This window comes from Talaromyces marneffei, chromosome 7 (assembly GCF_009556855.1).
Source record: "Talaromyces marneffei chromosome 7, complete sequence".
Taxonomy (NCBI): Eukaryota; Fungi; Ascomycota; class Eurotiomycetes; order Eurotiales; family Trichocomaceae; genus Talaromyces; species Talaromyces marneffei.
In genome coordinates this window covers 222,725-246,089 of record NC_072354.1, presented here as the reverse complement: position 1 = coordinate 246,089, position 23,365 = coordinate 222,725, and the positions used below count along the sequence as shown (strand labels likewise).

The 23,365-nt window shown below is 44.6% G+C and overlaps 11 protein-coding genes across 11 annotated transcripts; 9 read left to right on the top strand and 2 right to left on the bottom strand.

Annotated features, from left to right (window-relative positions):
- Positions 1 to 646: 646 nt before the first annotated feature.
- Positions 647 to 1,353, top strand: EYB26_008731 (uncharacterized protein; the record flags this gene model as incomplete). Its single annotated transcript, XM_054267982.1, has 2 exons — positions 647 to 800; positions 884 to 1,353. 2 exons carry the CDS (start codon positions 647 to 649, stop codon positions 1,351 to 1,353), a joined length of 624 nt encoding a protein of 207 aa, XP_054123957.1.
- Positions 1,354 to 3,461: 2,108 nt separating this feature from the next.
- EYB26_008730 (uncharacterized protein) lies at positions 3,462 to 5,306 on the top strand (the record flags this gene model as incomplete). Its single annotated transcript, XM_054267981.1, has 2 exons — positions 3,462 to 4,874; positions 4,935 to 5,306. 2 exons carry the CDS (start codon positions 3,462 to 3,464, stop codon positions 5,304 to 5,306), a joined length of 1,785 nt encoding a protein of 594 aa, XP_054123956.1.
- A 156-nt stretch (positions 5,307 to 5,462) lies between these two features.
- EYB26_008729 (uncharacterized protein) lies at positions 5,463 to 5,822 on the top strand (the record flags this gene model as incomplete). The annotated part of the gene is made up of 1 exon (XM_054267980.1): positions 5,463 to 5,822. The coding sequence occupies one exon, from the start codon at positions 5,463 to 5,465 to the stop codon at positions 5,820 to 5,822; it is 360 nt and encodes a 119-aa protein (XP_054123955.1).
- A 2,055-nt stretch (positions 5,823 to 7,877) lies between these two features.
- Positions 7,878 to 9,760, top strand: EYB26_008728 (uncharacterized protein; the record flags this gene model as incomplete). Its single annotated transcript, XM_054267979.1, has 5 exons — positions 7,878 to 7,994; positions 8,059 to 8,316; positions 8,371 to 8,736; positions 8,805 to 8,939; positions 8,987 to 9,760. The coding sequence occupies 5 exons, from the start codon at positions 7,878 to 7,880 to the stop codon at positions 9,758 to 9,760; spliced, it is 1,650 nt and encodes a 549-aa protein (XP_054123954.1).
- A 757-nt stretch (positions 9,761 to 10,517) lies between these two features.
- EYB26_008727 (uncharacterized protein) lies at positions 10,518 to 11,298 on the top strand (the record flags this gene model as incomplete). The annotated part of the gene is made up of 2 exons (XM_054267978.1): positions 10,518 to 10,579; positions 10,647 to 11,298. The coding sequence occupies 2 exons, from the start codon at positions 10,518 to 10,520 to the stop codon at positions 11,296 to 11,298; spliced, it is 714 nt and encodes a 237-aa protein (XP_054123953.1).
- Positions 11,299 to 11,334: 36 nt separating this feature from the next.
- EYB26_008726 (uncharacterized protein) lies at positions 11,335 to 12,249 on the top strand (the record flags this gene model as incomplete). Its single annotated transcript, XM_054267977.1, has 1 exon — positions 11,335 to 12,249. The coding sequence occupies one exon, from the start codon at positions 11,335 to 11,337 to the stop codon at positions 12,247 to 12,249; it is 915 nt and encodes a 304-aa protein (XP_054123952.1).
- A 519-nt stretch (positions 12,250 to 12,768) lies between these two features.
- On the bottom strand, positions 12,769 to 13,345 carry EYB26_008725 (uncharacterized protein; the record flags this gene model as incomplete). Its single annotated transcript, XM_054267976.1, has 2 exons — positions 12,769 to 12,849; positions 12,905 to 13,345. The coding sequence occupies 2 exons, from the start codon at positions 13,343 to 13,345 to the stop codon at positions 12,769 to 12,771; spliced, it is 522 nt and encodes a 173-aa protein (XP_054123951.1).
- Positions 13,346 to 14,328: 983 nt separating this feature from the next.
- On the top strand, positions 14,329 to 15,802 carry EYB26_008724 (uncharacterized protein; the record flags this gene model as incomplete). Its single annotated transcript, XM_054267975.1, has 4 exons — positions 14,329 to 14,436; positions 14,502 to 14,804; positions 14,858 to 14,913; positions 15,085 to 15,802. The coding sequence occupies 4 exons, from the start codon at positions 14,329 to 14,331 to the stop codon at positions 15,800 to 15,802; spliced, it is 1,185 nt and encodes a 394-aa protein (XP_054123950.1).
- Positions 15,803 to 17,470: 1,668 nt separating this feature from the next.
- EYB26_008723 (uncharacterized protein) lies at positions 17,471 to 18,613 on the top strand (the record flags this gene model as incomplete). The annotated part of the gene is made up of 2 exons (XM_054267974.1): positions 17,471 to 17,867; positions 17,934 to 18,613. 2 exons carry the CDS (start codon positions 17,471 to 17,473, stop codon positions 18,611 to 18,613), a joined length of 1,077 nt encoding a protein of 358 aa, XP_054123949.1.
- A 601-nt stretch (positions 18,614 to 19,214) lies between these two features.
- On the bottom strand, positions 19,215 to 20,645 carry EYB26_008722 (uncharacterized protein; the record flags this gene model as incomplete). The annotated part of the gene is made up of 6 exons (XM_054267973.1): positions 19,215 to 19,618; positions 19,689 to 19,759; positions 19,817 to 19,873; positions 19,926 to 20,071; positions 20,141 to 20,356; positions 20,418 to 20,645. 6 exons carry the CDS (start codon positions 20,643 to 20,645, stop codon positions 19,215 to 19,217), a joined length of 1,122 nt encoding a protein of 373 aa, XP_054123948.1.
- Positions 20,646 to 21,639: 994 nt separating this feature from the next.
- EYB26_008721 (uncharacterized protein) lies at positions 21,640 to 23,209 on the top strand (the record flags this gene model as incomplete). The annotated part of the gene is made up of 3 exons (XM_054267972.1): positions 21,640 to 22,015; positions 22,076 to 22,752; positions 22,811 to 23,209. The coding sequence occupies 3 exons, from the start codon at positions 21,640 to 21,642 to the stop codon at positions 23,207 to 23,209; spliced, it is 1,452 nt and encodes a 483-aa protein (XP_054123947.1).
- Between the last annotated feature and the right edge of the window lie 156 nt (positions 23,210 to 23,365).

Sequence of the window (23,365 nt, the reverse complement as noted above, 5' to 3'; positions counted from 1 at the left end):
GAACTATTTATGTTAGAATAACGGATGTCTATTCCTACCTTCTTTTTTTTTACAAAAAATAAGTGCAACGCGAGTGTGACTCTGAAAAGCAGTAGTAACTACATCTTCACCAACGTTATCTGCAATGACCATATCAGCAACAAACCCTGGATGGCCTCATGGAAGATCAGATTGACAGAATCTGAACGCTGTCACCCTTTTAAATGAGTCTAATCAACCTATGTACATATTCAGTCACATACTACCAACCTTGATTAACAACCTGATAATATTAATAAGGTTATCTCTGAATCGAGCTTGCATCGGGACGGCCCGATCTCCGCGAACCAATCGATCGATACTCTCGATAGAGGGCAGCCTTGTTTTCTGACGTCAATATTAATCGTCTCTGTAAAAGAGAATCACCATTGACGACACTCAAAATTGAGACTGCCCTTACTGACCAAATTATTGCGCAACACTGGGCCGCGGCGAGTAGCATAAGTGGGGAGCTTTGCATGTTACAACATGCAGCTCGAGCCTAGAAACCTCATTTTTTGAGTAACCACGCGAGCATTAGGATTGTGCGCGTCACTATTGTGAGTTACTTATAATCAATCATTGTTCCAGGTCCAGTTAAAGTCCTCGGAGAGTATAGATTGGAATCATGTTCTTAAAAGCAATTTTCGCGATCTTTCTTGCTGTCGGCATCGGTCAATGCCAGACACCCCCAGGTTTTCAGCCTTCTACATCTCACAAATTGGGAGTCAAATTCAGTAAGAAGATTGCTGCGCACCAAGGCAATAAACTTGACAAAGCCGGTACGAGTTTAAATTCTCGTTGCACTTGAATGCGAATTTCAATTTTGTACTCGTTAGAATACTAAATTATTATACTCCGACAGATACTCGAACTACACCACTCTTAATGGTTAAATCGCTGAATCATGACGCCAAAAGTGCCTATCTGTTCCAAACTTCCACTTTCACCTCTCACTATATCATCTTCATGATTGATCTCGACGTCCCTCAAAACGACACCATCGTCCCATTCCTACACTGGTATCAACCCGATCTCAGCCTAGACCATAAAACAGGCAAATTATCCATTCCAAAATCTAGTCATCTCGCCAAAGCAGAGTACTATCCGCCTTCACCGCCCCCGGGACCCGAGCATCGTTATGTCGAAGTGCTTTTTGGTCAACCGTCACATTATGAGTTGCCGTCTGAGTTTGAGAAGTATTTGGATAAAGTGTCATCAGCACGAGTGGGATTTGATATACAGGAGTTCGTAAAAGCGGCTCAGTTGAAAGAGCCGGTTGCTGGAAATTGGTTTGTGGTTCAGGAGGTGGATGATGAGAATGAGGAGTTGTGATGTGTAGGAGCAAAGTATGAATGAAGCCCGCGGGAGTTTTCTCGAAAGTGTTCTGATGCTTTAATGTGTTGTTCCAAGACTTCTTGAATATCATGTCGATTTGGGTCGCTTTGTGACATAAGTAATAAAAACAATCAACTTACCCTTAGGTATCCGAGACTTCATAAAAAACTATCCGTTATCTTAGACCACCAGCTTTCCAAGGTCTTCTCAGCCATACAGTCAGGATGTCTACACTTCTCATCTGCAGTATCCAGAATCCATTCTCTCTTCCCACAACACGATTGGTCACGCCGAGGCCGCATTCGTTTTCTCTGACAATCAAGAGCATGAAAGTGTATTCTCCCGCATGCACTATTCAGATAACAAACCTGCCGACAATGATGGGGAACTTGCCATTTGGCCGCGATATAGTCAAAGTATGTTTTGAAATCTTTGCGTCGTACATCTTTCAGCGCAAGTTCGGGATTGTGGTTATGATTGTCGTCTTTGCTTGAGATATTCTCCCCACCGCAGTTGACACACAGGTACTGTATTACCCTGACAGGATGTTGACAGGGCCATTTTGTGACATCGAGATGCGAGACACATCGCTCGACTGTTGGCGGCTCAATAAATCCGCATCTGTATACTTGAACCGTTTTTCGACATCGGGGTACGATGTCGTTATCCGCATCTTTGGAGATGATTTGTGATATTATGGGATCACTGCTCGAAACGATTGCCATCATGAGGACCCCAATTATCTTGATTTCTAAGCGTTCTTAAGGAGATGGTTGTAGAGATAATTGGACCACAAAGTAAAAATAGTAAAGAAGTTCCGGAATACATGACTTTACAATTTCAACAACGTTGTGAGAATATGACTGAGACTGAATAGGAAGATGCGATGGAAATTTTACTGCTGGCACATCATCAAGCAATGTTACACATGATTTGACTGCTGGCAAGTCCTGACAACTAGATGGAGAAAAGTTATTGTAAGTCTTTCTTTTTCTCGACCACAAGCTAAACAATAGTTCCGGATTTATCTGTTGATGACTCCTGTATTGTTTCCTAAATGGGAATTGGATCAGATGACAATGAACTAGGGTAGTTTGTCTTATCGATCTATGAAAGTAAATCCATATATCGATTAGTAATTGGAAATTTCGGCGTTTACTGCTTCGTATTTAATGTCCCATCCAGCATCGCCTATTTACGTATTTTCGGCATGGAAATGACCTCAAGAACTACGAGATCGTGTTGAGTCAGTTAACAGAAACCCGGAGGACTCCGTTTCTGCAAAAGTAGGAAAGGCACAAGTCACTTGAGAAGAGATTCTCTTTCGCGCTATCGGAAAGTACCGTTGCGATTTGCATGCCCATGATCCATGTCATGATTTATTCCAAGTTTTCATGTAATATCGCTTTCTAATTATCAGAATGACCTCAAGGCTTTCTGGCGTTTAAGACAGATTGATGAAGCCTGGGTAGTCGGGCTTTGCCATTCAAGAAACATATAGCCGATAGGTGACTTATTCAAAACACGACCGGGTACCTACCTTGTAGATGTTGCATCTTTATTTTGATTGCTGCTACTTTGTACTACATGGTGTTACAATGACGATTGCTTCGTCACAATCTACCAGAATCGTTACTTTCATGAGTCAGCATCCAACAAATAAACCTCGTAGAGATGGGTGTCTAACGGAGACAAGGAAGGATTACCACACATTTACTTAAAGTCTGCAGTCTTTAGAGGTGTATAGACGGATATAATGACATATCTAGATAGGATATATCTAACCACCAGATTAATGAGCCTTTCACTTCTGTGTTTGACTTTTGAGACAAATATCGGATTCTCGGTTGCCGTGGACGTAACTACTACGAACCAGTAGGGTATGGGAAACATAACAGAAAATGGGGGTAACTCGTGGATATGTAAAACATAGTCGTATTCACGCCTCTTGTACCACATGAGGAGGCCTAGACACCATCTAGACAATATACCTCGCTCTCTCTACCCTGTCATACTCCGCCAAAGTAACATAAACATCAATCATTTCCGGATTTCCCATCCTGATTACTTGAGCATACTCGAGGCTATATACCCTCGTAAGCGCCATGGCTGAAACAGTCTCTCTTTGCCTATCCTACATCACCGAGTCATCGAACGAATCCCTGAAGTCATTTGACAGTGGTTTGACTGCCGCTGATGATGCAATCAACCTACTCAAAGCGAATACTACAAATGGAAGTATCGAGGCGGCGGATGTTTCCTCGCTGACCTATTGTTCCCCTGTTCGGTGGATAGAGATACTGTCCAGTGTTTATATGGATAAGCAAGATCAGTCAACAAATATGGATATGAAGCCTGTTGCAAGAGAGACAAAAAAGGCTAGAAGTGTTACCAGTAGCCACACCGTTGAGAGAGGGGAGTCGTCTGGAACTCATGCTTCCATTGTCAAGTCAACGGAAGCTGCTGGGAAAGTGAATTCAAATCGTAAAGTTGACGTTGGCCAGAGGTCTGATCAAACACATCGACAAGAAGGTTTTTATGGAGACTTGGGCACAGGCGACGACATCGAACTTGAAATCATGATCAAACGTGCCTTTCGACTCTCAGTGACTGATGGACTACAAGAGTTCACCAGGTTCACTGTGGCAGAAACCCAGTACATGAATAAGGGTAAAGAGCCTATCCGGCCTACCGTCACGGAGACAAGTTCATTCGCCGCCTGCATCTCCCGGAATAAGGAAGGGAACGTGCAGAGCAATAACAACAACAGGCGGCCACTTCGATCTGCCCTGAAGAAAGACTCCATCTCTTTGACGAGACTCACGGCTAAGAGACAGTCATCAACCCAATCAACTGAATCAGACCAATCGGCAGCAAAAACAGTGGTGCAGTTTCATTCTCATGAAGGCAACTCACAAGCCAGACTACACAAATCCGAGAATAAGAGAACTGAAATAGATGGTAGTTGGAAATCGAACCATAATCAATCCGATGATGGTAACTCGCAAGACACCACATCAGATGAAGAAAACCAAGATTACAACAATGGAGAGTTGCGAGAACAACTTGATATCATCGTCAAAAGGAACCCGTCATCGGCCATAACGGTGAGACCATACACAAACACTATGACTGGACAGGAGGTATTCCTATTTAATCACGGCATAGTAATCCCACGCAAAGACACAAGCAAACTCATCTACGGCGTAGCTATTCCAGGTAAAATATTCCGCCAGAAGAAAAACCGATACTCGTCCACCTTCACGTTTTTGGTGGCACTATCAAAGGCTAACTTGGATATACTGGATATTGGAACAGCGAAAAGCGACTTGATTCGGACGCTGATCTTGGATGACGCTGAAGAAGCTTATCGAAAATCCAAGTATGGTGATTATACCTGGGTTGGCATAACGAAGGAGCGCAAGCATCGCTATGATCCGGACACGCGGTCTTGGTTATCATTGTTTTACCCGTCACAATGGCCACGACATGGTCTTGTCTTGTCGGAAGGCCAAAATGTAAGCATCAATATGTCTAGGAACTTTTTTTACTTGGCTTAAGTATATTGACCAATTCAGCCCCCGGAGAATAGTTGCAAGTTCCGAATGATCAGCCTATGCGGGAAAGTATTATATCAATGGTACGTACGATGTGAACTGAGAAAATCTTTTGGCCCACGAAATATCATCGCCAGACTATCGTGCGGCGAAGATGGTACATGCGAGAAGTTATTGAACTGGGATCCTGAAAGCGGACCGATGATCCACAATGACTCTGTCAAGCGCTGGACGGAAATTGACCCAAACAGAGAAGGAGTTGATCTGCCGGATATGTTTTACCCATTTATGAAGTTTTGGATTATCGAAGGGCCTCCTAGAGAGGAACCACCACCGGTACGTCGTCTTCTAGAAATCCAGGCCAATATTATGGAGGAAATCAAGATCGAATAATGAGGCATAACATACGGAGAATTCTGACTGGTTAGCTCACAGGGCTGTATGAAGATAAACTGCGTCACAAGATGCGGGCTTGTAAAAAGCAAAATCCACCTCCTCTGCCCACGACATATCTCCAAAAAACCGAAATGCATGGGTGGCCAGTTCACCATGCTGATTGACAGAGGATGCGCGCTGCGCGACGACATTGGCCGGTGTGACGAGAAGACCGCGTGTGATGGTTATCTTGCCTGGCTCGATGATAGGCTGGGCTTACCATTGGATAAGTTGACTGTCAAGCAGGCAAATGATTTAGACCGATTGCATACTACTATTGTGTCAGCATACAACAAGGAGACAAGGCGCATGGGTTCGTTCCTGAAACATAAAAACAGCGAAAAGAAATGGCGTGATGTGATCTACAACCATGTTGAGTATTATGACATGTTATTCAAATGGGGGTTGAGGAGTATAGAATACCCAGAAAGTCTATCTGTGGCGCCAGCAGATGAGTCTGTTCTCAAGGGGTGATTGTTGGCGAGGGTATTGGATAGTGTCGTTTCTATTTGTCATATAGTCATCCATCAAATCCAGCTTCCCTTACCCAAATTCTGACTTGATATTGCTTATTTCACGTATGACGCGGGTGAATGGGTTACATAATTCTGTCGTAGAAGCTAGCAAGAACTAAAAACCTTTGGTGATCTGATATAACACGGAATTTTTCTGGAATTGATTGAATCAACACAATTCACGGCAGGTAATGAGCCACAGCATCAGGGATGAATGCGTGAGAGCGAATCTATTGGCATGTGTTATCGACCATCGGCCCATCAAATATTCAATGGGCAAGATAAATTTCGAGAATTGAATCCCGCAACCCCGGGGATCCTGTCTATGCCAGGTTGATGGCTGAGCAGCACCGAGGCGTCAAAGCTCGTTATTTGAATGGGATGTACGTTCAACAAGACTGTGTGTGTTACGTAACAGTGGAGGGAATTCTAGACGCCATATCTGCCTTGTACTGAGTATACTTAAGCTAGTGTAAACATTTGTAGGGGTAATTATTGGGTTGTAGCCTCACTTTATTCCCCAGAACTATGAACATGACACAAAAAAAGGTGGCTAGGAATGAAATCAAAGTGTCAGTCATTCCACGAAGCGTACAGAGTCTAGACAATTTCTAGTACAGACTAAATTTCAGTTGATGCCAATCTCCTCTGTCTTTGGCCCTTGACATCTATTGTAATGCACGCAGCATGTAGGTCTTGTTACACGGACTATCGATCGACACTAAAATGACTCTCATGCATCGAAATCGGTCCCAGTTCTCGTAGGCTCCCGCTGTCAAACTATCCAAATTAGGCACGTACCCAAGGCTTCGGAATGGTTGTCTTGCCTTTTCCAACAGTCGGCGAGGGTTGTGTAGGGGTTGTGCTGTACTAATGGATGTTTCTTCTTGGACATAGATTGAACGGGAAGTTTACTACTAAACATAACAATTGTTGCCTAGTCCATGGGAGTCTTCATTAGCATTAGGCCGAGGCTAGTGTCCAATGATTGCTTCTGAGAAGATGAAGCTGATCGATATCGAATCCTTAGTTTGGGTTAGGGTTAGGATGTGACCTGATCACCAAATCCGGCTTAGCTTTCATACCGTAAGTATGATACCGTATCGTGACAGAATTCACCACATCCATGTGTTTCACAGCCAATCATAACTACTAATATCTTACTTAGCGTGGATGTGGAACCCTCGGATTACTCATCCAGCTACAGAACTAACTAACTACCCGTGCCGCCAGCGCGGGTGAGGGTGCGCGTCAGATAAGTGATTGTCATAAATAAAATTTCAATTTTATCCATACAAATCTCGAGTTTCGCTAACAAAATTTAAAATCACATTTTCACGTACAACTCGCCACGTTTTGGGTTTTTTAAAAATATAATTAGAGTGAATCTTAACCCTACTATAATATATACTATACTAGAATATAGAATTGAAATTATGACTTTAAAGTAGTGAAATCGTACGTCAAAGATCCACCATAGTAAAATTTGTTAGGCGAAAATTAAGCCATTAATATCTACTCTCAATAATTGGTAATTTTATATTCTTTAAACTATATAATATAATAAACTATATATATTTTTTATATTTCTAAGCTTTAATACAAAATATCTAAAACGTGGTGAGTTGTACATGAAAATGTAACTTTGAAATTTGTTAGCGAAACTTGAGATTTGTATGGGAAAATCAATGGTTTCATTTATCTGACAATTTCACTTCAGTGACGCGCACCCACTCGTGCAACGAGTGGTTGCGGGCTTGGCGGCACGGGTAACTAGTTAACTAACTTAAGTTAACTAGTTAACTAATCTATGACAAATCTCGGTCTCCCTCCCGATTCTTTAAAGACATCGCTGATGGTCATCTCTCAGATGAATCTACCCTCCACGTGTCTCTGTAATCCAATCTGTTTTTAACGCTGGACACAGCAATCTGACATAGAAAACTTATGTTGCCCCGGACACGACTCGACCAAACAGATTGCCCATTGATGCCGACCAGACGATGAAGTCCTCATGGGAGACGCCGAGACTCCCAAGAGTGATAGCGTTGAAGCAAAAGCCCAGCCAGTCTCTGGCAAGAAATCACGTCGTACGCTGTCATGTCTGAGTTGTCAGAAGCGCAAAGTGAAGGTTTGTCTAGCAGCTAGCATAGCTTATATGAAATGGAAATTTGACTGTTTTACTTTATTGACAGTGCGATCGTGTGAAACCATGTCGGGCTTGTTGTATACGAGGTGTACCCGCCGAATGCGAATATGATACCACGAAACACGACCGCGGCTTTATCGAGCAATCGGATCTTATTGAAGAACTCCGGGCGAAAGTGAAGAAGCTTGAGCAAAAGCTCTCGGAACATAATGGGATCGTATCAAAAGAGACTGTCGGGCCGGATAGATCTGCTTTGAAAGTGAAGGTCGCCGCAATCGACAAAAACAAGAAGGCTGTGTCGGAAGTATGTTACAGAGATGTTTTGATACAGCTATAGTGTGAAATCTAACTATTTCAGATACTTGCTTCAACCAGTCTACGGAAGGCTTTAACCGCGTCCTCATCCCCAGCAAAGTTCCTCCTGGAAGTCTTCATTGGTGAAGTAATTAACGCTTTTGCTCCTGACCCGACAAATATCCATGGCCGAGTCTTCGATCTTCGCTCAGCAGCCGAAAGACGCATATTCTCTCCGCTACTGTCCGCAGGCTTCGACGCAACGGCTTTGATATTCATCGGTCACCGAGACCAAAACCGGAAGTTTTTGACGGCCGGAAATAATCAGTATCATCGAGCTTTGAGGCTGCTGCAAAAGACAGTAGATGATCCTCAACAATGCACATCGACGGACGCTTTGACTATGGTCGTGCTTTTGACTGTGATCGAGGTTAGTAAGATGCACTTGTGATATGGGAACACTCATCGTATTGCCCATGTAGGCTAACGGACGAGTAGGCCTTCAATCAAAGCTCACCGGGTGCAATATTTAAACACCAACTGGGCGGATTAGAGTTATTACGGCTACGAACCCCGTATCGTCATCGGACAGGACTGGATCAATCTCTTTACATCGATCTACGAATGTTCTGGGTTTGTCTTTATCGCCCATGTACGCATGCAAGCACTGACATTATCAGGTAACCACCGCCATCGCCAGCCGAAAAGCAACCTTCCTCGCTTCAGAAGATTGGTTAACTTTGCCCTGGACCGAAAACGGCCCGCAAAAAGATATTCTCCATCATTTGCTAGATGTAGCAGTCGATATTCCAGGTTTTCTTGGGAAATATGACGCCTTTAAAGCAGCGTTGTGGAAAGGCAAGTTATCGCAATCGGAACTTGTGGCTGCACAAAATGACATACAGTTCACGGCGACCACTCTTGACCAACGACTGCGGCTCTGGCATTCCGTGAATGTAGTCCACTACGAACATGGATATATGACGGAAAAGTCGGCCGCGGAATATTTAAAGGATACTGATTTTCCTCGTTATTATTGTCAAAATGTGTCAACCGGAGATATAGATCTGCCATCTGTTCTCATTTACCCAGACTTACTCTTGGCTACAACCATGTGTTTATATCGCGCTCTTCGTCTAGTGGTAGCTGGAGGTGACAATGACGGTATTTTCGCTGTCTTGACTTCCTCAGAACGCTACCAGCTTGCTGTCAACATATGTCGAAGTATGCCATACTATTTGAAAACGGTCCCGGGCTTTCTGATATCTAGGTTGATGTTTTCGTTGCGTGTCGCGTTCGACACGTTTTCAGAAGGAATGATTGAGAGGGAATTCATTCAGCAAATGTTCGGCTATATTGGTGAGAAGTATCGTTTCCGTGTGTTTGCAAACCAGTGCTCCGAGTCCTCTACAGCTGTACGAGCTCGTCCTACGAGTACGAAACCCCTAGACTGAAGCTATATTTTGTCCTTTCCTCCGTCTGGTAATTAGCATGTATATAATATGCGATAGCTACGCACCCGGTTCTGCTCGCAAGGCGGTGCTTGTCCTGTCTGTATTCGTAGGGCGTGTATCATAATCAACCTAACGACAATGATGACCTTTGGTCTTGACACAATGTAAAAATAGTGCTATACGGCAGTGTTCCTCAGGTCTAGAGTCACCTGAATCATCATCAAATGCACACTTCCTATGGAATACCTACCCATAACAGGCCCTAGGGCTACTTCCACACTAGGTTAGCCTTCGTGTACCAAATAATGCTGCTGCCTTAAATCTGCCCTCTGACAAGATGTTAAAAATAGGTTTACTGGCATCCTTTTACCATTTTTCTGCTAGCTTCTACCACCGTGCAAGCATCCTCAGTCACTCGCAGTTTATCTCACTATTAGGACACCGGCTTCCGTGTTGCCGAGCAAAGTCCCCATGAGAAATGATTAATGGGGTTGCGCCATTAGGCAAAATCTGCTCCTTGAGGTGAAGTCGTTAGTGTAGCACTTGCGATTGCTTGTTTCCAGATTTTCGGATCAACGTTCATGGGTGTACAACGTAACTATATCTAGATACATCTCACTGCTCTTGACGCTGCGTCCCCCGAGGGGGTACCTTCTGGGCAGCACATACGATGGAAGGCAAGCTTTATGAATGATTAGCGGTGCTCGAATACATCAAACATCGCATGTATCTCCATTTATACAATCACCGATCACGCATGCCTTCTGAACGAAAAAGAACCTTCACACGACGATCTCGCGCAGGATGTCGAACATGTCGGTGAGGCTTCTACCCGCCTCCTTTGTGCCAGCGGCCATGTTTGCTTACTAACATCATGTATTTTCAGACGACGACATGTCAAATGTGATGAGACTCCAATCGCCTGCAAAAACTGCCACTCCGCAGGCTGGAAATGTGACGGTTACGACGAAAACCGGCTCCCTCATCTAAGTGGAGGAAGCTGCACTAATAAAAACATCACTGCCACCATCATCAGAAGCGAGCCATCGTTTTCTCTTCATCTTAACACAACTCCCCTACCGGGGGGTAACTCCAATGAGCGAAGAGGGTTTGTTTATTTTCAGTTTTGGACTGTACCGAAGATGAGTAGCTTCTTCGACACTCACCTCTGGCACAATTTGGTGCTTCCCATGAGCCATTCGGAGCGGGCGGTTACACATGCCGTTATTGCACTTGGTGCACTACATGAGGATATAGAAGCGAGAGGTGTACCGTTATCTAGAGCAGAATTGACAAACCACCGCCAACGATTCGCACTCGAACAGTATACGCGAGCTTTGTCTTTATTGAGTAGCCACAGACATGTCAACGACCCGAAACTGCGAGGCGTGGTGTTGACGTGTTGTCTATTATTTGTCATGTTCGAACTACTCCGCGGTCTATACGATGAAGCCTTCGTGCACCTTCAGCAGGGACTGTCCTTGGTAAAAGCTTTCAAAGAGGTGGATACACAGCCCCAAAGCCCGTTGGTTTTGTAAAGCTCAAAATACATCGAGACAGCTCTTTCGGATGCAATGATGCGCCTACATCTTCAATCTGGGTTTTTCGGCGCTGACATTTCTGATCCTCAACTGACTCGCTCCCGGATCGACGATTATCAAGGCTTTAATAGTATCATAGAAGCCCGCGAAGAACTTGATATAGTATTCCAGCCCGTCTCTCGCTTTATGGACGCGGTCAGACAGTTAGCTTCCGAACCAAGGCCACCAGACTCGAATATCACTCGACTAGACGTCACACGTATGCAAGTCTGTCTTCGAATCGAACTTGCACGATACTTGCACCGACTGAATCGATTCGAGAGTAGAATGCAGAAATCACTAGATCGAAAGTCTCAGCGTGCAATTGATCTCATTCGACTACACCACAAGACTTTCTCATTAGTCCTAGAGACATACATTGATATAGAGGATATGACATACGACGTTCACATCGATGGATTCAGAGAGATGGTCCTACTATCCGAGCGAATAACCAACAGCTTTGACGAGCGAAGCGATCCCAACAACAACTCTTCCCGACCAACCTTCTTACTAGACATGGGTATCCTTCCACCGCTATTATATGTCTGCCTCACATCTCCCTGTGTGTATACTCGTCGGCAAGCCCTTCGCTGTCTCCGGGCATGGCCACACCGAGAAGGACCCTGGGACTCGAATTTGGTTGCTTTAATGGGAACCATTACCCTTCAAGTCGAGATTGAAGCAGAATTTAAAAGGCTGTCTACCATTAAAACAATACGAAAAACGAAGGTCTCCTCAGTACGGGATATCACGTACATACCGCCACCCTCACGAATCATATGCGTCAACATGACTATGGACGATAACCAAAAAACTGCGGTGCTCAAATACAACACCAAGGAGCGTGGTTCTGGTATGCCGCAATTAGAGAGACGGGTCTTGGTAGATGAGGTTAGTTGGATATAGGCATTATAAGTTAGGTATATAAAGAATTTGAACATGACCGCCACGCCTGCTATCTACGTGATACAATATACATTGATACAATATACATCAACTCCCTTGGCTCAGAAATTGCTAAACTGTAGTGACCTCTTTGCACAGCTTTCACCTGATGTGTTGGTTGTCTTTCGACGGTTTCAAACAAAGCGGCCTAGAAACCGAGACAAACATCGGGCTTCAGAGAAGAGCTGTCTTATTAGGAATCCTGTCCCCATTTTGAAAGACATGCTTAGATACTCGATTGTACGTCCGTCTTGAAGCGAATATCCAATCCGATTTTGAAAGAGCCCTCGCTGTTTATGAAAATAGACGTTTTCGATCCCCTAGCTTTTTGATTTCTTTCATTGGTAAACGCTCCTCTCTCGGGGTATTGATCTTTTTTCTCAACCATGAGATAGATTCACCAACCCCTTCTCCTGTCAGAATATTTACCACTTCAACGTGGTTCAAGAAGTGCATGTCATTAGCAGTGAGAGAAGCCATTCACACTGTACGTACCGAGTCGATATCGAGGCGGTCTAGCAGCATCGTACGACGAATTTCTGCTACCGTCATCAGTGGGCTCTGTGAATTGCGTTAACACTTTTGTCAACTTTTCTGGGAATACAGAGCAACTTACATCCGCAGTTTTTTTATTAGCCAGAATTAACCAGGGAGTGCCTTCCCGGACTTTGAGGAAGTAATTTCCGCCATATGAAGGCTTAAACCCACGGGCATAACAATTCATCCATTCACATGCCTCAGGTCGACTGTCCTTGTCATCGTCAATAACAAAAATGATGCAATCCGAATCGCAGAAGTGGTCCGCCACCCATTTCTTATGTGCAGGTTTCTCATCGTAGACGACGTACGTCTGGACAAGATTCATGTTCCAGCGATAATTCTTGCTTTTCTTGATGTCTGGAAAATTCATGGGAGGCCATGAGATCAGTTGAATTTCTGTTTGACTCAGGCGTTGTAAAAGTGTGTATTTTCCAACCCCTTCTAGTCCGATGATGGCCACGTTGGCTTCAGGACCTGGAGACCAGCAAATATTAGTGAGCCGTGATAATGAAATCATTGTTGGAACCCTTCAAATCGAGATGTGAATGGTATGTCCTATTCTCCTTGCTTCGTTTCTTATCGATAGGTTGGTCTCATTTCATCACACACATTTGCAGGGAATTAAGCAGATAAAATACCCTTCAAGGCATTGAAATATTATTGTCGTTTTCGTGTGCTCTACGTCCTGGCAAATACCTACGTAGCGCGAATCGGGATGCGCCACAATTCAACAGGAGTGTCCAGTGTGGTAGTCAATCGAGAACAATATCTGTACTAGAGGTATAGAATTGGAGATTTGTATCTGCCTAGCGATCAGCACCCATAATCCATCCGGAAGTATCCTCGGTAAGATCAAGTGAAGGATCTGTTGAATTGGTTGTTTGACAACACATTTCCTTATTTGTGATAGGATTAGGGTTAGTGTCTGCCATTGATAGTTGTATACATGCGACTTTTCAGTTTTTTCTGTATCTCTTGGAATACATTCACCATTACTCAGTATGAGGTAGAAAGTACCGTAAACTAGAAGGTAAATAAACACAGCGCATAAAATCTGGAACTCACAGTGTGCTACCACCTTGATATCCTGTTAATTTTTACGACCTAGCGTATAGTGTCTATACGAGATACGAATTACCATAAGCCAATCAATAGGTACCGTTTTTACTCCGTATATCCTGTTTGGTTTAAATGGTTACTCTAAAGTCTAGTGTACGTACTAGTTAGTTACCGTAAACTACGCACGGGAAATTCGTACTGAACGTGAGGAATTCCCCGAGAACGCTTAATAATCACCTTCTGGTGCATGACAATACATATATAAGTTTTTTTTTGGTCTTTTTCTGTTTTTGTCCTTCTTCCTTTCTTCTTCGTAGGGTATTAGACGTCTGTTCGCTGACGACTTGCAATTATCTTTAGCAGTCAACCATGAAATTAGCCGGGGATCCCCAGTTTGGCATATAACTCCTATCTCGCCCAACTGCAGGTCCTCCATTCAGCATGGCCACCTCTCAAGAAGCTCTTAAAACCAGCGAAAATGTAAGAAAGCGCAGAGCGCATCGGAAGTCACGGTTGGGGTGTGCCAATTGTAAGCTCCGAAGGGTGAAAGTATGACGCGGCCCGTTCTTGATACTTCGTTGGATAGCCTTCTAAGACTGATTATCAATGTATAGTGTGATGAAGGAATGCCTGAGTGCTGTGAATGCCAGGCTTATGGAGTCTGTTGCAACTACGACATCAGAATTCCCGATCTTCAGCCTCGATACGCATCAAGCCAGAAGCTCGATGGCAAAATACAGGCCTCTACTTCTACGGCCTTAGTGGTGGATCCCTCATCTACTGGGGAGTTTAAGCTAGAGTTGGCGGACGGAAATCTCGGCCGTTTGCAAAGGTTCAAGATAAGAACAGCGATGTCGCTGGGACCTCCGGAGTTAAGACACCTTTATGAGCATGAGGTCTATGAGTTGACACTCAAGGTGAGCATTCTGGTCTGTCCAGTCCCTATACGCTGCTAAATTTCACTTGATAGCATCCTTTTCTCATGCATTTCGTACAAACCGTTACTTCGATCCATGACCGGTATCTGTATGTATTTGGATATCTTTTTACACAATCACCTCGATATCTTTGGCCGTCAACTTAACGTTTCCTTGTCGGAGCACTCAAACTACTTTTCTACCTTTTTGTCTAATATTGCTTCCACATGGCATCCTGATTTTCAACTTTTCGTGGTATCATTATCCTGACATATTTTAGATCACCAATATCTGATCGGCGGACTGTGGAAGAAATCTATCACTGGACCAAAGGCGTGACTCTTTTCAACAAAAAGCTCTCCACGCCACTACGCCCAGATGATCGCGACGCAGTCTGGGCCGCAGCTTCCATGCTAGGCGTGATAACTTTTGCTTCTATCGAGAATCAAACCCTCGAGAAAAGTTGGCCGCTTGCCTCCACCCTCAGCGCTGAGCCTGAATGGCTCAAAATGGGCCAAGGAAAGTCCATGCTCTTGTCACTAGCCCAACCAAATAGAGCTGATAGTATTTTTCATGGACTATTCTCCACCTTGCGGACAGTTGAATTGTCGCTAGAGACTGTGCCATCCAGTTTCATGAAACTATATGAACTGGATGCGCTCCTTGAAAAAAACAATCCATACGCCACTCCTTTGATCAATATATTTGCCCCACTGAGCATGGAATCGCAGTCATCATTAATGTCATTATTTTATGGATTTAACAATTGCATGCAGGATGCATTTGGCCGTCTGGTGGTGAATAAAGACCCCCGCGCCCTTCTCCTTATGGCATACTGGTACTCGAAGATATGCACGGGGCAGTGGTGGCTTAGAAGGCGGGCTGTGATTGAGGGTCGGGCAACGTGCACATACTTAGAGAGATACTGTGCTCATGACTCGACAATTCAGGATCTTTTGCAGGTGCCTCGCCAAGTTTTGTTCAATCTTGACTTGTGAAACATAAGCCCAAGGTTTTCTATTACACCGGAAATACCTCGAAAGCGTTTGGGTTGTCACTTTCGTAATGAAATTGCTAAGTGAGATGCTAAATGTTCACAAACGAGAGAATGAGCGAATTCGAATTTCGAATGATATTCAAAATCTAAATCAAGAATAATCAAGAAAAATTAATTTTATTGCTAACGGAAATCCTCTGCTGTTCCTGTTTCATACATCTCGTTCCCCACGATAACGAGGTCTCTCAGTCCTCAAGCGTGGCAGCCTCTGGAAATTTTCGGCAATCTGGATACAAGCGGGAGAGCTGTACCTAACTACGGTAGCTGCTGGTATTGGGATAGGCAAGTGGAAAGTTGTTTGACATTGAACGGAGGACTGGCGAACTACAACTGAACTCGAGTTCGGGCTACCGGTTTTGATTGTGTCGTCACTAATACCCCCTCACTAGAAGGATGCTTTATAAGAAGTTGAGATGGTTTGGGTGGCAGGGGGTCCGTTGGATTAGAAGACTGGGAATACTCTGCCTGTTCGCGATGTTCTTGTGCATAGATATCTAGTAGATATGATAGTGTCATTGCTCCTACCTAGGTATGAGCCGTTGTGCCCACCTGGGGGAGGTCATGACAAGGAGTAGGAGCTGTTCCTATAGTGATATGAGCTTAGAAAACATGTTTTCTCAATACCTAAACAGGCGAGAAGTCAAGCGATCATCTGTGCGGAGTGTTCCATACAGATGTCCGGGTTAAACGAAGATGACGGTATAAATACTGGGCGAGGCCTTGGGAATTTGAGAATCTCTAACCCATATGTTGGTGTCTTGGGCTTCTATCAAAATAACATAACTTATCGTCATTATTATAACCTTCAAAGTCTTGGAAAGATATTGAGAATTCGAGTGGGACGCTGTAATGTATTGTATTGTGCGTCTACCTAAGAGGGAAAATCCTTGTAATGAGGACCGGTTGATATCCAATGAGAGCAGCTGAGTGGATTTATGCGCTGCAATAACCGTATCCGGGATAGCCGTAAAATAACGTCGTCAGATATGAATTCATTACGAGGGCAGGTTAGGACTACGCTAACCTTCTCTCGTATTGTTGATATCCGTTAGTGCTACTACCGTTGACAAAAATGAATTGAAGCTAGTCCTTACTGTAGCCTATTACCGGTATTTACTTGCGCCACGCGAAGGTGCAGCTTGCTATCCCCATGGCTTCAAGGTGCGCTCTGTCACCAGGGCATCGGAGACCATTAATACCGCTCGCCGGGCTATGAGAAGCGCTAACTTCGACTCGTATTCTTTCCAGATAGGTTAGTTGTATGATAGATAGGATGTAAGTGTTGAATCATTTCGAATAGGAAGTATTGCAGTGCGATCATGGCGGGCTGTCTTTTCTTTGGACGCACTAACGTCAACTCGTATTCTTTCCGGAACTATGAGCTGTGCATTTAGGATGTAGGAATCGGAGCAGTTTAAATAACAAAGAATGAGCGAGTTCAGTCATGTTGATCTCACCTTTCTTCCAAGCTACTTAAAGACAATCGTGGGTTGCCTTTCAATCCCGCATCTTCAGCTCTTTTTCAATATCATCTACCCTCAGAATTCCCTCTTGCACCCCGTCACCTCTTCATCGTCACCGACACTAACGGAGCCAAGTCCCTGCCATTATGGTACAGCTCGACGTCGTCCGCGCCTGCGGGAAAGACCTGATCAACAAGCAATCAATCACGGCCGTATTCGTGGGCGGCACTTCAGGTATTGGGGAGTACTCTTTGCGCGCTCTGGCATCTGTGCACGGCCATTCTGGTCATGGTCTGCGAGTGTATATTGTCGGCCGGAACGAGAAGGCTGCAAACACAATTATCTCGGACTGCCTGAAAGTATGTCCAGCTGGGACCTTCCATTTTGTACGCGCCAGTGATCTCGCATCCCTCAGGGAGGTCGATCGCATTTGCAAAGAGATCATAAATGCAGAGGGAGCCAGTGCTGGCAAGTCAGCTTCCATTGACTTGCTTGTCATGTCTCAAGCTTATTTTGCCTTTGGCAGCAAATTGGAACGACAAGGTATAAATATCTCATCGAATATTACTTCAATGATACCTGTTGGGATTACTGACATAGATAAAACAGTGACTAGTGAAGGACTAAATATGTCTTTGTCTCTACTCTACTACTCGCGGATGCGCTTCGTTGCCCAGCTTCTCCCCCTACTCACGGCTTCTCCCCTTCCAGGGCGTGTCGTTTCTGTCTATGGCCCTGGGCGTGACACCAAGCTCATATTAGATGATCTTTCCCTCGGCAAGCCTCAAAACTTCAACTTCACCACTTTGGGTTCCCACGCGGCCTATATGACCACTTTTTTCTTCGAAAAAATTGCGGCCGGCAATTCAGGGAAAATCTCCTTGTCCCATTATTTCCCCAATCTCGTTATAACTCCTGCATTCAAGGGGGATGGTGTCCCCGGCTGGTTCAAGGGAGTTTTCACAGCAGTTAGCCCGCTATTCAAACTTCTCAGTGTGAGCCCGAGTGAATGTGGTGACCGGGTGCTCTTTCACACCTCACCTCGTTTTCCAGCCCGACCGTCAGAATCGAAGACGCAGTCCCCAGCCAAAATCGGAAACGTCACCGTCGCAATGTCTTCAGATGGAGTTCGTGGTGGCGGAGCCTACAGAGTTAATTGGAATGGAGAAGATGTTCCCCTAGGAAAGGGGTACAAAAACATGCGCAAAGATGAAGTCCGCAAAAAGGTGTGGGACCACACAATGACCGTCTTTCATGACATCTCGAATGATGGCCACTTTGCTGGATAGTCATTATCAATTTCCAGGACCTCGAGAGAAGGTTGCTAGGCATTAGCACGAAGCACAGTGTTAACATTCTATTGTATACGACAGATTTAAGGAGAGCTTATCTCGTTTTTTAATAAGTTAGCACGTAATACATTGCTTATATAAGACTTTTGGTAATTTAGTCTTGTTGAATTTCGACTGCCTAATACCTGTAATCAGTAAATGGTGAATAGCGAAGAAGAACTTGAGGTAACTCACTGAAATCGGCTTTGAAGCTATGGAAGAGATGCGTAGGTAGGCCGTATACCTTTCCAAGGTTGTAAGTAGGTACGCAATATATATTGAGGATGTTATCGAGATATTTCGAAAATAGGCACATTTCTTGTGATGCTGTAGCATTCGGGTGTCTTGAATATTGTCACGAATTAGCTTCGTTGAAATCTCGTTATAAAACAAAGTCAATCAGTTTATATAACTAGTTCAAACACAACCTGATGAACTAAGTACAAATAAGACAAGACCGAAGGTATCACACAAGTTTTACACCACCCATATGTGTCGGTCCTCAAGACAGTCACACTCTCCTGCTTTAATCTATCGCAAGTCCCAAATGGCCTTATATCTATTGACGTGTCTCATGGATTCTCCCGTTGATGTTGCTCACGGTCACATTAACATCAGTCTGGACCTTGATAGCAGTAGGAGAGTCAATTCCCCTCTGGATGATACGTTCCTGCGAGTTCATGATACCATCCAGCTCATCTTTATCGAGATCAGTATATAACCAATGAGAACGAGGTTTGCGGTCCTTGCTACCTAAGTCCGACAGGTCAATTGGTTCGCTACCACTGGTATTTTCGCCGCGGGTGCTTTCGCCTCGACTTCTATGATATAAGCGACCCAGAACGTGAACAAAGAATATAGCAATGACCTCTTCGATAGTCTTCAGTACTGTTGGGACACATGCGGCAATACAGGCGAAATCGACTTCGATCTGGGACACAAGGATACCGGTTACGGTGCCATCTGGAAAAACGTAAAGAATAGGAGTCAGCAACGTTGCTATAAAATTTTAATTACTAAAATATGTGCTTACATGTCAGATCATTGGTAGAGTGGGACGAGCGACAAAGGCCGTAAATCCGGACGGCACCGAGAACAGTCTCCCTGGACGAGAATGATTAGTATTTTAGCGGACAATCTAGAAAAGTGAGCAGCTCTTACCCAACAGCTAGAAGACCCATAATGACTGCAATAAGGTACTTGTGTCTATATTGAATCCTTAGATACGCATTAGTATGCCCCTTATAACCCGTCTCTCGTCGGCACTTACGAAGAAAACAGCCACCACGGCAAGACAACCATCACCATAGTAGCTGATGTGTTGATTGCCGCATGGGAATACCAGAACGGCGGCAGCTTGAAGCATTGGCCTTGAGGTAGAGTCTTATTCCAGTTACTTTCAAACGCGGTGCCGCACTGAAAGACCGTGGTCAGCGCAGTACCCACACAATAGAGGGCGATGTAAATGATAAAACATTTACAGACCAAGTTGAATCCACGCATCGTACTGGTCGAGATTGCCAGGAGTAGGAATAAGGTTGCGATCTTTGCTATACCGGAGACGAATTTATACAGTACCTGATAGACATAGAACATCATCAGAACCATATGTCTCTGGGTGATGCTCAATTCTGCGGTGTGGATGCCTTCGCCCCAGTGCACAAGAACGTAACAGACAGCGGTCAAAGCAACGGCAATGCTCTGTGAGAGTATGTATTGGTTAGACAAGTCAGTGTGGGCCATCTTTCGCATGGCGACATACATATGAGATGACGACGGCGATGTCGGAGAGCAGAATCCAGAAGCGGGACTCTCTGTAGTAGGCATCTGTCGAGCTTGAGACCGTTCTGTATCGATATCGTCCCCAAAGCCGGGCGAAAACTGCTACTGTCATGGGAATCAGCACGACCGAGACTGCGGCGTCAAGGGCTCGCCCGCGTGGGTTATCCAGCACCGGGGGCCGAGTTGAAGCGTTTGTTGTTGAAGCCATGGCATTGTTATGGCGACGAGCTTAATGAGCAAAGCACGTAAAAATGAGATGACAGAGTTTAAAAGACTCAAACGAGAGATGGGATAATCGATCAATCAAACTCTCCTTTATAACTAATGTGCGAGATCATTACATTCCAGACAAGGGTCCATGTAGAGATTGTACCTATGACATCCAGATTCATGCTGGCTTGTTTAATAAACTATCAATATTTGCCAATTCCCTAGGTGGACTTCCTTTGTCCCCTGTCGCCGCCAGACGCGCACCTAATATACTACCTAGTCTCGTTTACTAGCCAGTTAGATAGTTAGATCAGCTTACCAGTGATTGCATAAACAGAATCTCAGCATGCCATCCTGAGACTCAAAAGAATTCTAAAAGGAGGCCTGGTAAAATAGTACTCATCTATCAGCCCATGTCAGGGTTGAAAGGGCAACGAACATGATTCGTCCGGGATGATTAAGACCCTGGCGATCTGGCTGGAACACTGACCCCCTGTCATATTCAATTTGATATAGCCACCCATGACCATAATTCATAAATGGACGGGATGCCTAGTCTTTAGGTAGCACCGAGTGGTCTTTTTCGGATGGACGGCCATGTTTTCCGCGTACACTACCCTAATTTACCTGATTAAGTTTCCTAAATCCATCCAATCAAGTCCCCAAGACATCCATGGATTTTAATATGCAATGCAGAGATAAAACTTCGCGTAAATTTCAGAGGGGCAGCCTATGCAACATAATGAGGCATGAGAAGCAATCCCACGAATGCAGTAGGCAATTATCATCACTATACACAGGTTATCATCCCTGCATCTCTTTTAACCCATTCGTAAACGTGTCCCTCACCCTGGTACAACTAGTCACTAGATCTCTATCCATTTCTCTTGCTTTCTCAATATTTTCTTTTTCTTTCTCCTTTTCAAATTATAACATGCAATTTGACAAGATCATCTCTGTCCCGTATAGCTGCCCAAAACCCTACTACAAATATGGCACTGGAGGACGCGGAGAAGACTGCTGTCGTAAGGTCCAATGATGGCAGCGTCGCATCTGAGCTGCAGGCTGTCGATGCTAAGGCTTTGTTCAAGGAGCGGTTGTGTCTAAAACTCGACCTTCACATCCTAGTACCAATGCTATTCCTGAATGTTCTGTCGCTAATGGGTCGCACAAACATTGGCGCCGCCCTTATCCAGGAGCTGCCAGCTGACTTCCACCTCACTGCGATGAGGGTGTTCTTAGCCACAACTATGCCGCTCGTCATGTTGATTCTCTTTGAAGTGCCTAGCAATCTTCTTATGAAATGGCTGGAGGCAAAGTTCAACCTCAGCTACATGCGTTACCTGAGTTTGATCACCGTCTGTCTGGGTAAGAAAGCCGAATGTGATATCCATGACCCATTTAGAATTACGCTAACAAGTCTTGCAGGCCTTGTGACTCTAGGACAAGCATTTGATAAGACGTACAGCGCACTCCTTGCCACGCGATTTGTCATTGGTATCTTCGATGCTGGTCTGATTCCAGGCTGTGTCTTCATCCTGTCCCTTTACTATCCGTCCATCCACATGCAATGGCGCATGTCGATGTTGATGGTTGCCAATCTGATCAGCAATATTGTGTCAAATATCTTGGCCTTTGCCATCGCCGAGATTCGCAACCAGAATGGCTGGCATGGATGGCGTTGGATTTTCCTTGTAGAAGGCTGCCTGACCATGGTGATCGGTTTGGCTTGCTGTACAAGCAATACTGGTCGTCCAGAGAAGGCGAACTTTTTAACCCAGGAAGAGAAGGATATTATTTCATTGAGCGTTGAGTCGCGCGTCTCCACAATTGGTTACGTTGCTGAGTGGGAAGTCTTCTTCAGCAACATTTTGAATTACGTTTGGGCCAGTCTATACGTGTTGACCTGCTCGACCACCTACTCTGTCGCCCTCTTTGCACCATCTTTTGTCAAGGTGTTCAAACCACATCTATCAACTCCAGCTATCCAGGGCCAAGTCGTTCCGATCTTTGTTGTATCAGCCGCTACTTGTCTGCTGGTTGCCTGGCTAGCAGACCGCACCAATCACCGTTCAACCTATGCCATCATCGGCTACATCTTCACCGTGAGTAGACTGATTCAAGTATGATAGACATGAGCTCTGCTAATGTTTTGATTTGAAGATTATTGGTTATCTTATTCTCCATTTTCCTCGGCATTACGGTTCTTCTGTAATGATGCTGGGCTTATACTTCGTCTCCATCGGCACATATAGCTCACTGCCCATGGTCTGGACCCTAACCACGCTCAATCTGGCGACACCACTACAAAAGGCTATCGGCTCGGGCTTCGTAATTGGCATCGGGAATGCGGCTGGCTTCGTCTCGGCCTGGATCTTCCGCACCTCGGAGGCGCCTTATTACAAGTCTGGTATGGTAGACGGTCTTATTCTGACTTGCTGCGCTGCTGGGCTCACTGCCGTCACCTGGGTTTACATTGAATGGCACAATAGGAAAACTTCCCGTACATCTGACAATATTGAAAGCTTGAGTAGCGGTGTGGTGTTCAAATACCGTTCATAGATTTTGATTCTGACCGAAACCTTGTGTATTTAGAAATGATCCGTACTACGTAACAATTCTGAAAAGTGTTCTGGAAACCCGATTATAGTCTGTACGTATCTAGCCGCTTTTAGATGAAAATTATCTGTAACGTATCATTTAGCATATCTATAGGCT